The sequence below is a fragment of the Mus pahari genome, chromosome 5 (assembly GCF_900095145.1).
Source record: "Mus pahari chromosome 5, PAHARI_EIJ_v1.1, whole genome shotgun sequence".
NCBI lineage: Eukaryota > Metazoa > Chordata > Mammalia > Rodentia > Muridae > Mus > Mus pahari.
This window is the reverse complement of record NC_034594.1, coordinates 43,175,642-43,193,710: the sequence shown is the minus strand read 5'-3', so window position 1 is coordinate 43,193,710 and position 18,069 is coordinate 43,175,642. Positions and strand designations below refer to the sequence as shown.

At 43.7% G+C, this 18,069-nt stretch overlaps 1 protein-coding gene across 3 annotated transcripts in view; it reads left to right on the top strand.

Moving 5' to 3' along the window:
- Positions 1-8,809: 8,809 nt before the first annotated feature.
- Klf7 (Kruppel like factor 7) overlaps positions 8,810-18,069 on the top strand; it is an 84,758-nt gene continuing 75,498 nt past the window's right edge. The window contains exons 1-2 of one of the 3 annotated variants that reach the window (XM_029538381.1): positions 8,810-8,879; positions 9,900-10,139. In XM_029538381.1, the coding sequence (XP_029394241.1) occupies positions 10,038-10,139 (102 nt within the window). In that variant the 5' untranslated portion in view covers positions 8,810-8,879; positions 9,900-10,037. Of the gene's footprint in view, positions 8,880-9,601; positions 9,693-9,899; positions 10,140-18,069 lie in introns of those variants that run through there. The other 2 variants (XM_029538380.1, XM_021197875.2) reach the window with 2 other exon arrangements.

The window sequence follows — 18,069 nt, the reverse complement described above, 5'->3', positions numbered from 1 at the left end:
CAAAGGAGCCACCCGTCAGCAAAAAAAGAGAAAAAAAGGGAGAAAAACCTGCTGCTGACATTATTAATCTTCCAAATTACTCAGATCCATCATATACATAAAAACTCGTCATCAGGCACCTGTGGAGCAGGTATCCTTCACTTAAGAAATGGCCATTGTCAGCAAGGTTTGCGGCACAGAGACTTTCTATCAAATCAATCTTATTTTCCCATTGATTTCCATTACAAAATCTGAGGTGCATTCTGCTGTTAACTACCATTAATGACCTACGGAACTCTTTGGAAATGGCACATTTAAAAGAAAAATGATAACATTCCAATAAAAGTGGCATTGACATGTAACATATTAATAATAACATTGTGTTGCATTCAACATATCACAACAACAACACCAACAATAACAACAACAACAACAACAAAAAAAAAACCTTTCAGGGTGAAATATAAAACTGGCTCACATTCACAATGGGAAATAATCCCTAAAACATGGGAGCTTAATTTATCACTACCTTTATAACTGGCTCGCCATTTCTGTCCTTCTACAGGAAAAGTCATATTTTATCATTTAGAAAAATCTTTTCTCATTTCCTGCTGGTTCCTTTCTTTAAATCTTTGCTCAGAAACCCCTTAATGGCTTCTGATATAGTCTCTAGATGAGGGAAATCAGCCTACCAGGCTTAGTCATAGTGGTCCAACCCTGTGTGCCTGCCAAGATTCCCCACTGTTTTAGGGAACCGAGTGTCACCTGGAAGGAACACTACACAAGCAAGCACTGAATCTCATGAAGCAGAGGCTAGATCACTGGTTCTCAACCTGTGGGTCATGACCCGCTGAGGTGTCACATATCAGATCTTTATACCAAGATTCATCATAGTAGCAAAATCACAGTTATGAAGTAGCGATGAGATAATGTTATGGCCTGGGGGGAGAGGGGTCACCACAACATGAGGAACTGTATTAAAGGGTTGCAGCATTAGGAAGGTTGAGAACCACTGTGCTAGATGTTTCTAGAGCCTTGTCTAGTTCCTGGGACAGAGTACTACTGGGTGACTCTGTGATATGTCTGTGTTTATCATATTTTTTTCAATCTATGCCACTCACACAATATGCTGTTAGACTTGAGTATTTTACTGAATATATGTTGAAGGGCCCATTGAGTTTCAATGACTGTATATTCTTCATTAGTGCTTCTAAGGGCTAGTACTTACAACTAGATAAGTTGACTAATGAAATCGGTTTCCATAAGAATCATGCCATAATAGTGGCCTTAAACATCTAAACAACATAAATGCTGGGCTAGACATTTTTAACAATGGGCTTTTGCTGCCTTATTGAGTTCCTTACCTTTTCATCATGGTAGATAACTTTCTGTCAAGCAGTAGATCACTCAAGTTAGGGGGAGAAGCATATTGTCTCCCTCACCCACACTTGCTACCAGCAATGCACCTAAGTAATCCTTTTACCCAATCTGTCTGACCCAGGACAAAGCAAGCGTCAATGTTCTGGGTTGCCTTCGCCATTTTATGTTAAAATAAATGTTCTATTAAACTATTAACCACAGAATTCTGAAAGATTAAAACCAGAAAGACTGGTACCACTTGAAGTAACATTAGATGGGAATTAGCAAAGAGTTCTTGGTTAATTCAACCAAGACCAACATTTATTTGGCCAATCATCTTCAGAATTCTCAGCATGTCAATGTCTCAAAACTGAACCAATGCAGAGAGTGAGGTTCATGCTAACAAGACTCATAAGGAATGCTGTGGTGGTTTTGAATAAGTTTGTCCCATAGAAAATGGCAGAATTAGGAGGTATGGCCTTGTTGGAATAGGTGCAGCTTTGTTGGAGGAAGTGTGTCACTGTGGGGGTGGGCAAACAGACTCTCCTAGCTGCCTGTAAGGCAGAAGTCTCCTCCTAACTGCCTTTGGACCAAGATGAAGAACTCTTAGCTCCTCCAGCACCATGTCTTCCTGGACATTGCCATGTTTCCTCCCATGATGATAATGGACTAAACCTCTGAAATTGTAAATGAGCCCCACCTGAACATTTTCTTTTATAAGACTTGCCTTGGTCATGGTGTCTCTTTATAGCAATGGAAACCCTAACTAAGACACATTCACATCCAATTAGATTGTCTTTGTATTGACAGCAGCAGTCACTATGGTCACAGTGGCCATTTTCCTTAAGGAGGCACATCTTTTCCCTATAGGCTGAATGAGTCATATGAGTAGAAGATGACAACAGAGCAAAGACTAAGAGAGATGTTTAGTCTCTAGAAATCGCATTCTATCCATGGGTAGTGCTTTGAATGAGAAATGCCCGGGCCCATGCTGGGGGAGGTATGCCACTGTGGTTGGGTTCTGAGAGCTTAAGGCCTCACCCTACTTCCAGTTCACTCTCTCTGCCTCATGCTTACAGTTCAAGATGTGAGCTCCCAGCATTCTGCCCCAGCCACCACTGCCTGCCACTTGCTGCCACACTGTCCCTGCCATCATGGACCCCAAATCTTTGGAACTGTAAGCCAAAAATTAAGTTGTCTATATGTTTTCTTGGTCATGGTGTTTTGTCACAGCAACAGAAAAATAACCAATACAAGACAAGAGGTCACATAAAGTTGATTTCTTTTTCCTTGACACTGAATCACAGGGACAACTCTCTCTTCACTCTCGCCCCTCTTTCAATCTTCCACATTTAAACCTTGTCTTCTGCTTTTAATCCACTTCTCCCTCTTGCTAGATACTCTTGTTTACATGATGCAACCACAGAATGTTCTCTACTTTCACATTTTATTTTAATAAGAGTGTAAAGGAAGGGAATCATGACTAATTGAAAGTATTTTAGAATTATTATTGCATATTAATTAGACATATTAATGAGTTTCATTGTGATATATCTCTGCATGGAAAGTATTTATTGATGGTAAGACCATTGGTAAGTTGGTCTCTTATTCAAAGGTTTCTTCTTAATACTCCCCTTCCCCATGAAGACAAAGGCAATATAATGCAAATACATTCAACTCTGTTGTGAGATGAAACTGCAGATCTTGCAAGAAGTAGAAGGGTTCATAATGCCAATGAGAATGAGGTCAGAAAAGCCACTATCAAATAAGGGCTGCAGAGTAGAACTCAAAAGGAAGGTAAAATCAACAGGCAAGGTGACTATATTGTTGCATCAGAAAAGAAGACCTTGATTATGAAAGGATGGAGATCTTTGAAGAAATGTATGAAGTCTCCTATTTTCACAAAATGACACTCTTTTTCATTTTGCTGTTAATTAGACAAAGTGACTTAGGAGTTGACTAGTTCTCACCTCCCACTGTAAGGTTTATGTCTTATATACTAATAGGAAAAGACTGACTTAGAAGAGAAAGGACATCCGATTTATTGAAAGAAGCATAGTTTTGTGTGGGATGAGGCCCTTCAGAAAGGAGAAGCCAAGGAAGGAGTGTACTTTTGTGCTTAGGTTTGATGAACAACGGGCAGTTGTGTGCAAGTAGGACTGGACAAAGGGCATATGACTTAAACTAGGGGAATACTCAAGGCCTGCTGCTCACATGCTTCTGCCAGTGTAGGGCAGGATGTGTGTGTGCTGCATGATGTTCTTAGGCAAGACAGTGAGAAGTCCCAGGGTGATATTCTTACTAGCTATGGCTCACTGTGGAGGAAAAGAATCCAACTTCTGCCACAACTTCAGGGGAGTTAAGGAGGGGCCAGGGTAGCCCAGAAAGATCTTGCTTCATTTTCAACTCCAATTTCTCAGCACAACACAACAAATACTGTGGAATACTGTTTCCATACCCCAGACAGGTGCTTTGCATTTTATAGGCAAAAGCAAGTCAGTAAAATCGTGATCTTATTCATTGCATAATTAGCAGAGAGCTGAACAAAGATATCTTTGCTCTGCTAGCTCAGAACCACACAGACTAGGAATCTTGAGAGTTTTCAAATTTTCTTTCTTTTCTTTTCTTTTCTTTTCTTTTCTTTTCTTTTCTTTTCTTTTCTTTCTTTCTTTCTTTCTTTTTTTTTTTTTTTTTTTGAGAATTTCACATTTATGCACAAGGTCACATTTAAGTACAATTCCTCTCTCACCTGCCACCGATCCTTCCCCATTTTATCTACTCTTGGTTTTAAAACCCACTGAGTCCACTTGCTGCTACATGCATTTAACTTTAAGTTTTAGTTTCCAATAAAATTCCAAATAAACCTTTAAACAAACAAACAAACAAACAACCAATGCTGTAAAACTCATTCCCTGTTTTAAAAAGTCGATTTTCCTTGAAGACGCTCTACCAGACCTAAGCACAAAGGGAGAAGGCAGTTGTGTATAAATGAAGCTGAACTTATCTGGTGTAATGAACGCCTTCGTTACATCTGTGAGTGACATCAGCTACTTTCATGTTGTCAAGTTTCATTGCTCAGGAACAACTTAAGACAAGGAAGGTTTATTTGGGCTTATGGTTTTGGAGAGACTGCTTTGCCTGTGGCTGTAGGATCATGAATAGAGTGGTCCTATCTAGTGAGCCATGAAGTAAAGAGAGAAGAAGGTCTGGACATAGGCAGGTACATCTTTAGAGGCTCCACCACTTCCTATCTAATGTGGACCGTCAGGCCCCACCTTCTAAAGGCTCTGCCACCTCTCAAACACCTGGGTGGTGGATTTGAAAACTCAAACCATGACCCCATAGGGGACATTCAGATTTAAACCGTGGTCCTATTGACATAGTCAATTAAAATGTTTTAAAGATTTATGTGTACGGACATTTTGCTTACATGTATATATATATGTATACCACTTGTGTGACTGGTGCCTTCAGAGGTCAGAAGACATCAGCACTTCTGGAACTGGAGTTACAGATGGTTTCGAGCCACCATGTGGGTCCTGGAAATCAAACCAGGGTCTTCTACAAGAACAGCAAGCACTCTTAACTACTGAGCCATCTTTCTAGCCCTGTATGTTAAATTTTTATTATTATTATTTTAAATAGTTTCATTTCTGAATTCATGGGGTTAGTATTATTTACTCTTGGGTAGTACCCGCAGTACCGCTTCCAAAGCATTTCATTTATTAGCTTATTTAAGACAGACTCTGTGTAGCCCTAGCCAGCCTGCGCACACAGACATTCTGGTAGCTCTACTTTCCAGATGTTCAAGCTAAAGGCATGCACCACCACATCCAGCCATTATTACTGGAAACATTTTCATTAGTGTTTCCCAAGGCAATGTTTATGTAGGAGGCAGGTTATGTGGTTAAATTGGAGCAACACCTATATTTGAATTTAATAGACATGGGACAATGAGCAAAATACATGCGTTCTCTGAACTCCAGTATCTTCATCCATTAAAACAGATCAACATTTCATAATAGTAAAGACCTGATGTGAAAAGCTGAAAAATATCAGATTGCAAAGGATTTTGATAAGTACAGATTATTTTTGCTCCCTATGGTCTTAATTTATTGATCATTTTATATATTGGGATACTTTATGTGTTTTTGCAATATGAAACTAGGATTTCTAGTCTATTAAAAGTATCTAACAAAACTCCTAATATATATGAGAAACCTCTTTGTGAGTTGCTGGTCAATGGAGTCCAAGAGACTCCTAAAACAATTTAGGCTATTTCTATTGGCCTTGGTTGCTTACCCAGAGGTTGAAGGTAGATCCCTATTCCTGAAAACATATACTTTAGAGGTTGCACACAGAGGATCCAAGCTAGAGACAATCTGAAAGACTCTTCCATGAGGATTAGTTTTTATAGCATGGGAAGGCACTATGCAAACTTCCAAGAGAGGGAAGCAAGGCTACCCAGTTGGTATGCCTACAAATCTCAACAACCAGCACGGCACAGTAACCCCAGTGGCTCTCATCTTGGTAGTAATCAACAGCTCTCTAATTGGACTTAAGGCCTCTCAACAGGAGGGAGATCATGATTGGTACTGGTAACCTAGCCAAGTACCCAGGATCTTACAGGAGAACCTAGTACTGCTACTTATTTGGCCACCTTATCTGCATACCCACAGATGAGGGTGGCTCTCGCTCCTCATCAATAGAATGCCTCTTGATAACCCTAACAGAAAACCACAACTTGTCAAAACTGAGAGAACAAGTAATCTTGGGATGCCCTGCCTCAGTTGCTAAATCTACAACAAAATTCCTGCATCCAAGGCTCAGGGAGCATCAAGGAAGAAGAGGCAGAGAGATCTTAAGAGCCAGAGGACCAAGGAAATCTGCTGCGAGGCTGTGTCTTCTAAAAATGACAGGGAGCATTTCCTCAAGACTCAAACAAGCACAATACCAATAGACACAGTAACAGGGAAGGGGGAATTCTCACAGGGCCTACCCTGTAGACAAAACAAACGGCAGACAACTGCTGAGAGCAGGAGAGACAGACTTCATCAGGCATGAGCTCCCTACTGGCCAGCCAATACCAATGGGTCAGTCCTAAAATCAGATGCATACATGCAACACTAAGCGGACTGAATAGGTTGCACATATATTTATATATTCTCTCTCTCTCTCTCTCTCTCTCTCTCTCTCTCTCTCTCTTTTCAAAGAGAAGGAGACCATGAATTTGAGAGGGAAAGGGGAGAGGACATGAGAGGAGTTGGAAAGAGGAAAGGGAAAGAAGTAAATTTAATTAACAAATTAAAAATTATAATATTTAAATATGATGAATGTTGAAAGCATACATTTTAGAGTCCTTCGTTGCATACCCCCTTAGAACAAATTCGTTTTTTTTTTTTTTCTTCTTTTTTTTTGGTTTTTCGAGACAGGGTTTCTGTCTAGCCCTGGCTGTCCTGGAACTCACTCTGTAGACCAGACTGGCCTTGAACTCAGAAATTCGCCTGCCTCTGCCTCCGAAGTGCTGGGATTAAAGGCCTGTGCCACCATGCCCGCTAGAACAAATTCTTAAATGTCCTATAACACTTTGAAAAAGACCTCCAAATGTAATTTGTAAGATTTACTTTGTAAAGTGTCACTGAATGTTTTGTTGTTGTTGTTATTGTTGATTGTTTGTTGTTTGTGTGCTTTGTAGCCTGGATGCCTGAAAGTTACATGGGGAAAGCTTTGGCAGCAGTCTTGTAACCCACTGGAGCAATTTCTATAAACACATATTAACTTAAAACCAAAACCTCAAGGTTTTGCCATGTGGAGCCTCATGCAGAAGCCTTATACGTCAGACACTCCTGGACTTGAAGCACAGCCTGACCACTTCCTGCTTATCTGAACATCATTAATTTATATACTAAGCTTGGGGATGCTCATCCCTTAAGGTGAGAATCCCTATGCTGGTGTCCAGCTGGGTGAAAGGATATATGGCACATAAAAACATGGCACATAAAAACACGTCTGTGTACGTAGAGCAGAATGTGTGAGAAATATTTACCAAAATCTTCAAACTCAAAAGTTAAGATATACTTTGATCAAAAATGGCAATAAGCCGGGTTTGGTGGAACCCACACTCAGGAGTGAGAGGCAGGTCTACAAAACTGAGTTCCAGGGCAGGTCAGGGCTAAACAGGGCTCACACAAAACAAACCAACCAAAATCCAAACCAACCAAATAAAAATAGGAATAGTATAAATATAAAACACAAAAATTAAATTCCCTCGCGCCTTAATCAGCAAATTATGTGATCTCACCTTGATGTTTACCTATTGTATCCAAGGTTGCTTTTTTTTTTCTTTTTTTCCTTTATTACTCATATATACATCTACATTAAGACCTCCCAATGGATTTCTGCCCAAGCCCTACAACCAGATAGTGTTGGGGGAAGAGTGGACAGGGTGAGCTCTAACAAATTATTGCAAGGTTTTGCTATCTTGTTTTCTTCTTCTAGTCGCTGGCCTGTTCTCTATGGAGACTATTAGTTCAGGTACTATTTAATTTCTTTAAAGTCTGGGAACAGTGGACAGCAACATTTAATGCCCCTTAACAGTGACATACTACCCTAGGTGAATTGCAAACCATATTTTGTTTCTTCTAACAAGAATGGCAGATATTTGCATTCTTGTTCCTGTGATTGTTCCTAGGAAGCCCAGGCCTTTACTGCCATTTGCTCAAGTCATGGAGCTGATCAGAGGCAGCACATTGTAAGCAAGGAATCAATTATACAAAGAATTTTGTTTCTGTTACCAACAAGAATCTCAGGCACTAAAGGGCAAATAAACCAGCTTTTCTCCAATCTTAGTAATTTATTTAATTTCTTCTGGGGGAATGGGTGATCTTTTGTCTTATGAAACAAATGTAATATTGTTATCAATTGAAAGGAATGAGATGGAGTCGATTAAATTGTATTTCTTCCATTGAAGGTACGAGGTCGTTCTTCGTGTCTAAGTACTGAATTCTGTAGTTTTTCTAAAGGAGTCCAGCTTTCGGTGTATTTTGAAGAAGCCACACTAGCCATTTAAGGTCAAGCAAACAACTGGGCAACTCTTAACCACGTGCATTGTAAAGGTTTCCATTTCTGAGCTTGCGGAATCTCGAAATCTTTAGAGCCCTGCTCCATACCTGCTCCAGGAAGTTACTGGATAAACCTCTTGTAAGGATCTGCTAGCTAGCTGCTCCCAGCTCCAGTCTGAACCCTAATTCGACCCTTGCTCCCCCTATTCTCTTTCATGCACACGCTAAGATGCAGGACTCCAGACTCCTGGCCAGGTTTTAGGCTCGGTTCAGAGGAACAGGAGAGAGGTAGGCGATCGGCGGCGCGCACGGAGGCGCGCGGGTCGGGGCGGGGACAGCGTGCAGCGTCGGGGGCGGGCGCAAGCAAGTCTCCTTGCAGCTCGCCTTTGTTCTCTGCCATTGTGAGGCACTTCCTCCTCTGGCACTTCATTTCTGCAACCTGTGGGGAATTCGGAACTGGCTTTTGGGCTTTAGTCTGGGGTACGTGATGTTGTTCTGAGCCTGGCCTCTCCCTTGCTACCCTTCTTCCCCATGCTTGGCAGGAAGGCCGAGTGCAAAGAGCTACTTGCCCCCGACGGCTGCGCCGCCGCTCTACCGGCTGCTCCTGCAGGAGGCATCCTAACCCAGGACCGGGACCGCACCTCCCGGTCGGCCACCGCGGCAACCCGTCCCCTCATGGGGTACGGGCGCCAGCGGCTCGGGCGAGCTCTTCAGCGAGGGTCGGAGGCCAGCGCGTAGCCGGAACCCGGCCGCCTTGGCGTCCCAGGAGCCAGCGCCAGTGTCGCAGCAGCACTCCCTGGCGCTCGAGCTCCCCGGCCGCCTGGCGGACTCTCTACCCCCTTATATAGCCCTCTAAAAATAGCTTGCCTCGTACCGCCTTGTAAGGCAGCAGGGAGATCCGCAGCGCGCCAATCGGCGGCTGCCGTCGGGGCCAGGCCCCGCCCCATGGTCCTCTCCGAGTGCCGCATTGGTCCTCAGTGACTTCATGAGCCCCCTGTTTACCTTACATGGTCACACGCGGCCTAATGGACGCCCTCCTCCGAGATCCCACGGCTGCGCGCAAAGCGGGGCGGAGGGAGGGAGTTTGGGGAGGGGGAAGAGCAGGAGGAGGAGACAAGAGTGGAGGGGGGGGACTACAAACTAGCAAGGATGGGGTGGGGGGTGGGGAGGGAAGGGAAGGGGTGGGGGGGAGAGAAGCGATCGCGAGAAAAAAAATGCAACCTCCCAAAATAAAGAGCAAAGATTGCATTAGGAGCGAACAGCGCTGCAGATATAGATGGCAGCTTCGTGTCAGTGAGTTTGCGTCCCCCTTCCTGATCCACGAGCTGGAGTGATTAGAGCCCTGGAAGGGAATTGTTACTCCCGTGAAGTCCCCTTTTCCTGGCAGTCATCTGCACTGTACACGCTGGATCCCTCTCTCCATCCACCCCACTCACTCGCTCCTCTCTCACCTCCTCTCTCCCTCTCTCCTGCATTGATTTTTTTCTCTCCTTTTTTTAGTTGACTGAAACAAAACAAAACAAAAGGGCCACTGGATGTCTGCCTTCTTGTGGGGTGAGCCAGACAGACTGACAAACAAACAGACCCAGCTGAGCTCGGGGGAGGGTTTCTCCTCCGGTTTTGCCCGGCAGCAGCAGCATGGACGTGTTGGCTAGTTATAGTATATTCCAGGAGCTACAACTTGTCCACGACACCGGCTACTTCTCAGCTTTGCCATCCCTGGAGGAGACCTGGCAGCAGGTGAATGATTTAAATTACTTGTGTAAATCGTGTGGCGGCGGCGGAGACGCAGGGGCTTCGTTTGGTGTGGGCTTTGAGTTGAAATTTTTAAAATTATTTTTTCTTTTTATTTATTTATTTATTTGGCTGTGTGTTGTTTAAAATGTTTTGTGAAACAATCATATGCGCTTACCTCTCCACCCACCCCTAACCCCCTTAGTGTGCTGAGCTGAGCCGGTCCTAGCTGCCTGCATTTCTGTCACCAACACACATCCTTGCGTACACGTTGTTGGCTCCGCTGTTCCCCAGCAGAGAATTGCTGGCGAACTTCTGGGGTTTGGAGGAGCCGGGTGGGAAGGTGGTCGAGCAATGGTTGACAGGATACCACGTTCTTAGATGCAGGAGTTCTGACCTTAGTACTTAAATCAGCTTTATCCATTTCAACTGGTCCTGAAGACCGACTTGGGGGGGGTGTGCTTCGTCAAGGGGGTTGGGGAGGGAGCACGGAGTGTTTTTCCCAGTAATTTACCGAGTGTCAATAAAAGAATAGGAGCTTGATTTTTAGATTATACAAGGTGAGCTGTACGAAAAGAAGCCAGGTGACAAAAGATGCTTAAGGATACGTACAAGGAAGATGGGAAGATGTGTCTCTCTTAGGCTGACAATGTATTGTACGTTTCCCTAGCTAATGCCTCCAGAGAGCAGCCTATATACTGTGTGCTTGCTTTTTGTTTGTTTGTTTGGGGTGCCTCTCAGGTTAGCACTACCTTGGACAAAGGGTGATGTGTGCTTCCTTGCTTCCCTACTTTGTCTTAGAGGACTAGTTAAGAAAACTCCTAGGATGCTAAAAGGGTACCGGTGCCAAGTTCGACTTGGCATCTCCGGGAGGTTGAAGCCTGACTGGGGACAAGTTCACTGGGCTTTGTGAAGTGGAATAAAGAAAGTGCTGGTCAGTGGAAAGTGCTGGGTGTGCTGCGGAAACAGTGGTTTTTCCAGCAGCGATTAGGAGGTGCTGAGGGGGGGGACATTCTGCAGGGAAGATGGTGGTGGGTGGGGGCAGGGCAGCTGGGACTAGGGACACCATGGGTGTTTAAAAACTCTACAGTGTGCACCGTGGAAAGTCCAGGAAGACAGTCTGGATTTGCACGTTCAGAGTGTGAATTTGTACAGTCCATCCTGGAGAGAAAAAAAAAAAAAAAAAACAAAATACCCTTGCCCTTGGGGAGGGCCCTGCGATCCTTGGTGTGTGGCTGCTCATGTAACTTCTCTGCTCAGTGACAGCAGCTTGTTAAGGCTAATGAACGGCTGAGTTTCCTCTGCCAGGATCCAAAGCAGGGTTTGCCAGCTTGAGGCTGGGATGTAACAGTTGCTGCTTTCGGAAGAGATGCTAAGCTCATGGTATAGGGAGCCAGTGGTAAAGCGCTCACTCTTTTAAGACTGTGCCATTGTTACTAGTTGGTGCCTGGCTGGAAGCTGCTGCAGAGTTTTCCTCCAGGTATTCGCTGCCATGTCTGTGTGTCTGTGTAGCGCATGGATTCTAGTTGGAAGGCTGGCAGATGCTGTCCTTTGCTAAACACTCAGGCAGAATACTCACATCGTTTCTTTAATACGTCCTTTCCTGCTGTCCTTAACAAGAGCATGTCTTGTGTAGGATCTCCCTACATCCTTTCTTTTTTATTTTGATATGAAGCAAGCCAAAATGTTGCCAGAATCTCTTTTTTTTTCTAAACAGCCTTCTTTTCACCCTGTCAGCCCACGGGTGTGGAATCAGTTGCATATTAACTACAGTCTAGACTGGTTAGGGAAGGGAATCTGTTGATTTAGTCAGCGTGCCCGAGGCAGCCCTTGTTTGTGACTAACTGTTAAGCAGTGTTGGAGGGAAGAAAGTTGGCTTTATTTGTTACAACGTTCCCTCCAGATGAATCACACAACTTTGTTTTGGTTCCAGTTTTCAGGGTAGTAAAGCCTGCTCCTGGGGCTGGGGGTGGGGGCTTCTTTAGAGGAAACCTGCTTTTCTAGATCTGCCTAGAGGATCCAGAAGATACAGCTTCAAGGAAACATCACTGGCTTGACAATTAGGGGATGTATTAGATCTATTGTTTCCTCAGAAGCCAGCTCTGCTCTTCCTCTCCCCCTCCTTCTCCCTCCTCCCCCTTCTAGAAACCTCTAGCTTAGTTTTATTTTATTTTATTTTATTTTTTTAAAATACATCACCAGGCAAAGGAATCCTTACTTCCACCCTCTTTCTTATTTCTTGTCTCAACTGTCTCCAGCTGCCATCTTCTCTCATCTTAAAACCCCTCCCCAAGTCCACATGGAAACATAAGTTGCAGGCAAGCACTTCTAAACAAGGTACCATGGCCAGGAGCGCCCTGCCCAGGACTCTGTTCAGAGTTGCTCTGTAGAAGGGTGACTAGGATCCTGAGTTCATGCTTATGACGAAACCTTTAGCTTTTATCTCTTCCTTCTTCCCCATCTCCACACCCCCTTGCTTCTGACTCTTAGGGGGTAGTGGTGGTTTTATGCAACTGCTAGTTCAAAATTAACCAGATGGTGAAATTCTGAGACTCCTTTGCTCAAAACAGCTCTAGAAGGTTGCTACAAAAACCCCAGGCAGAAGGAAGTTTCCCTATGCTCTGGGGTAATCAGATTTTAGAGGTCAAATGAGGAATCATTATTGGATGTTTTTCTTAAAGCGAGCAGTATACTCGGGGACATGCGCACAGGAGGAGGGGGTGTGTGTATGGAGATCCTGATAATCTAATTTGGTTTCTAGAGAATGGCTTTGAATGATAAACCCAAGAACATCTGTGCATTGGAAGACTGAGGAGGGAGTGTTTGTCCTTGTTGCTTCAAACTTAGGCCGAGGGATAGTTTCCTTGGTCAGTGAGCCTGTGGCAAAGGCAGCGATGGAGACAGTACTACCTTGTTGTCACTTGCACATGAATTTGTGGACAGGGATACTCAACCAGGATTCCAGCTCCCACATGGACATCCCAGATCCACTGCTCCCCATCTCTGAGCTCTAACTGCATGCCCAAGCACTTGGCCCAAGCAATATCATCGCTGCCTGTCGTGTCACTGTGAATTATACCGCGTTTATGTGCTTATGTGCTCTGTTATTTATGACATTCATCTGACACAACTCTGAAGGCTGCCGGCCTGAAAACTTATAGGAAATATTTCAGAAGCTGTTTGATCAGACATTGAAAACAGCTGAGATTAGGACGGAAGCTAGAGTAGATTTTAGGGTACCATATGATGATAAAGGGAGATACATCCACAGTGTTACAAGAGAAGCTGGACTCTTTGAACTGGCTACTGACTCAGAAAGTAAAAAGCACTTCATATATAACACTTCCATTTTCTTCCAGACTCTACAGAGCTGTAGAATTTTTATAGAGTCTTTATTCCCAGCATGCTGTTTCATAAGGATAGTCCGTAATGACGCCGAGTATTATGTGCTACATGGCATTGGGGAGCATGGCATGAGTACTTGAAAACTCCTATGGAATTATGATCATTGTTAATGCTGATTCATAATTGGCAGATGGGGTCAATTTCAGGCCTCCGTTTTGCTTGGAGAAAAATTTTCCACTGCTACTGGAAACAAATAAATAAATCATAGAACATTCTCCCCTCCTCCCCCACTCCCCCATTGTTTTAAACTAATGGCACACTTGGCTTCTGTAAGGATTGAAGTGTCCCTGTAACTCTGCAATTTCATCTTGGTTTCAGGCATCCCGAAACACTTTTTATGAGGGCTTTTGGTATGAGGCATCTCTAGGGGAAAACCTACAGAAATGGTTGCCTTCCAAGAACAGCCTCGTAGTACCGGGGGCTGGGATTTGGTCTGTGAGCCACATTTTCCTCCCTCTGTGTGATCCTTCCCCTCACATTGCCTTCCACAGACCGGGCAGCCAGGTGCTGTCTCAGAAAAACAAAGCAAACTGCAGAGTCTGTGTATCCGCAGGTTTGCCACTGTCCCAATTTGCAGAAAACCTTATCATGAATTAGAATTTCTTGGCAACAGCACCACCCTGAGAAATTTGTAGACACAAAGGAGCCTTGGTAACCACATGGAAAGAATAAAATAGCTGGCTATTTATTTATTTATCTTTGTATGTGATTTGTGTGTTCGTCAATTAATGTAAATCTTTTTTTTTTTTTTTTTTTGAAACAGAAGCTAAACTGCCCTGATTCTCCAGCTTGTCTTTATAAAGATGCAGCCACTACAGAAACGTGGCTTTAAAAAATGAAAGCACGTGTGAGTGCCATCAGTCACACCTTGAGCCTTTCTGTAATAGATTCATTTTTATGTTCTTTTCATACACACATCTTCATGTGGGCACTTAATCCTTCAGTCTACCTGTCTGCCACTTGGTATTTTAAAGTAAGAAAGGGTATGAGTGCAGATGTTGCCTCTACACCTGTCCTTAAGAAGAGAGAGGAACTCACCCTTCTTTGTTCTCCATGTATCACACGCCCGTACTCACCACCCTGAGGAGAGAGGGATGATGGGGTGTGTGGGGGTCCTATCCCTTTAAAAAGCTAAGTAGAAGATACAGGCTGACAGCTTTGCCATGAGATGATTTATGGATGGGCATGTTGGAGACCTTAAGTGTTCAAATGTGGGCTCTTCTCTCCCAGCCCCCTTCTAAATAGAAATGCCTGTTGAAGCTAATTTGCTTCGCCACTTAAATGGAGATAGTTTAAAGAGGGTCAGAATGGAGCTTTTAATAGCCATTCTCTTACCAATCTGAAAAGTCTCCCTTCACAGAATCCCTCTTGTTTAGTACAAAGCATACTTTGGCCAGTCCCAGCCAGCTCGTGTTGGTGGGATACCTGCACTGATATTTGGCCAGCTAGTTGGTAGATGTTCCCACCTCTGCTTAACATAGTATGTCTGGAGTTTTTAGTCACCATCACTGTGTCCATCGCTGATGATTGCATACAGTGCCTCCCCGATGCTGGCTCACTCGCTGTAGCTCCAACTCACTTGCTGTTGGAGTTACAGCTGCAGCTACAGTGACGTGGTAGCTGTAACTCCAACAGCAGGCATGTTGGAGTTAGGATTTGCTGAAAGTTTAGGACAGCTCCCCAATTTAATGGGAGCCATGCCTGGATGGTGAGGGCAGAGACTCTGTGTCCCTTTGTTCTTCCAAGTCAGCTAAGTGCTTGCTTAGCACAAACAGGTAAAAATGTGTTCACCTCAATTGCCAGCCCACTCTACTCCAAAAAAGGACCCAGAAAACTCTAGAGCTTCTCCTGATACCTAATCAGAATGTATATAACACTGACAAACTAGAAAACACTACGTTTTTCCCATCTTAGAACATCCTCATGAGAAAATATTCTTATTAAATCTCATGTAGGAGTCCCCCACATAAAGTCTTGTCAGTTTTTAGATGTGTATTTGCCTGAGTGGCCTTGATCTTCCTCTTATCTTGCAACATCACTTCTACTGCCATGGGCCAAAGATGCTAACTTGCTTGTCATTCTCTGTGAACCCAAGAACTTGGTCTGGTGGTCTGCAATCTGTCTGTCCCACTCTCTGTTACAGGAGCTCTGTCTGCCACGTGCTGTGGGTTTGTGCAGGGTCAGCAGCTGCCTTGGGGGAAATGAGTCCCAGTGTCCACCTGCTTGAGATGAGGATGGGGGAAACCATTCCTGATTGAGCTGCCAGTAGACCGAGTGTGGCGATGTGAGACTTTGCTCTTAATAAAGTATTCTGTATAAAACTATATTAAGTCTATTCTGTGCTAAATGTTTCACTTCCTAAGCCCTAATTTATGCAGACTATTGTGTTTGGGTGATGCAAAGGTAAAAAGGATGTAGATAGTGCCCCACTTCATTCTAGAAGAGGGCACATTTAAAATTAATTGATACAGAATAAGAGATCACTGCAAAAATGAACTCTTCAGTACTGGCTTTGAACACTAGTCTGTCCTTGTCTTTAAAAAAAAAAACAAAAAACAAAAAAAACAACAACAACTTATGGGCTTGTTTATATAAACCAGGCATGAGATTTGCTTAGCTCTGTTGTGGGCATGCTTTTAGCTCAGGGCATGTTGGGGACTGGTAAGCAACAGTGTGACTTCACATGTCCATAATGTCCAGGAAATGGCGTTTGTGTCTGTGTCATTCGGAAATGACTTGACATAATTAAAACAATTAATGTCGAGCCACATGCAATATCTATTTCTGAATATGGATTCATTAACATTTCCTGAGGGTCATCTTGAAAGTCTGGCCTCTAGCTTGCAACAGAGCTCAGAACCTGGAATCTTATCATTTCAAGTCCTGAAAGGGGTTTTGGTTTATACAGCTCTGAAGTACTGGAGTTGAATCACTGTGGACTGTCACAGCCAAAGGTGTTACATTCTTCAGGTTCATGTTAGCATTGCTGATTCTGAGTCCCAGGGCTCAGACACTGGAGTAAGTTTCAAACCACTGCTTATTTCTCAGACTACCGTCTCAAAGAGACAGGAGAAAATATTTCTGTTACTTCTGGGTACCAGTATCAAACAAACAAACAAACTAACTAACTAACAAACACATTGACATTGCCTGGCCCCTAGATCAAAGCACAGAGTAGTTTAACGTCACCCTTCTCCAACTCTCAATACTCTATAGTAATTTTGAAACAGTAAAAATATGTTCTTTTTATGTATGGGGAAAGGCAAGAGCTCCCACAGTAATAATGCTACTCAAAAAAGGGTGTTATCTTTTAAGTAGTAACAAATGGGTGGGCAGGTGCATCAAAATGTTTGTCCTTAGAGGCTGGATAAAAGGCAGACCTGGGCTTATATAGAAAGCAGCAACTGTGAAATGGTCCGGTGACAGTGACATCTTGCATAAAACCAAGGGACTGTGTAAAACAACCACCTGTTCATGGCCCAGTTCATAACAATCTTTTCCTACATGTTCTAACTTATTTGGAGATGTGGGTAGATGTGAGGTTGGAATGTTATATAAAGTTAACCAAAAGGTACCATCCTTCATCATAAGGCAGGAGGAGGTTCAGTGTCACAGACAGCATACAGACATTCATACATCTGTCCTCTCACTCAGGGAGGGCAGGCTCCTCTATCCCTTCACACTCCCTGCTGGTCCTGATGGGACCTTCTCTCCTGGAACTCACCTCATGGTTCTCTTTTGCCAAGAGCTTAGAAACTGAAGTTTCTCCCCTACAGTTGAAGTCTTCTTTATTTTCTCAGAGCCCTGTTCTGCTCTGTCTCTGGGGTCCTCATTTTTGAATTAGAGATGTGCCACAAGGGTGTTTAGGGTTGCTCACTATTGTCACAGCTGAGGACATTTCAAAGCCCCATCCCTTTGATTTCTACCTTTGACCTTTCTTCTCCCATCCTCCCTGCTCCTTCTGTGGATATGATAACCCTTCTCATGATTTAGCTTCGACTTACCAGCCGTCTTTCACAGCTCTCTGTATACTCTAGAGTAAAGAAACTTCTAGACTGAAGAACCCTAGGAGTTAATATCAGTCTCCTATTGCGTTGTCTGGGTGTGTTACTGCAGACCTTCCATTTTGGTCCCCTCTGCCAGTGCTCTGGGTTTGCCTTCACACTTCAGTCACCTTCTGTGGTCAGCTTTCAAGCCTCCAGTGCCTCCATTTCACACACAGGATGGGTCCAAAACCTCTAAGTATCAAGTTGTTCTGAGATTGGGCCTGTGTAACATTAGCAAATCCTTCCTACATTTCGGAGTGACAGATACCATCCAAATGAGATGTGTCACTTTTGACACCTTTGCTTTTAATTTAGGGTTCTCCTTTTCCCTCTTTTCCACCTCTTTCCCCCTCCATACCCCTCTTTGACTAAATCAGCAGTTCTCAACCTTCGTAACACTGTGACCCTGCAATACAGTTCCTCATGCTGTCGTGACCCCAAAGCCATAAAATTATGGCTACTAAAATTACTTGCTACTACTTCAT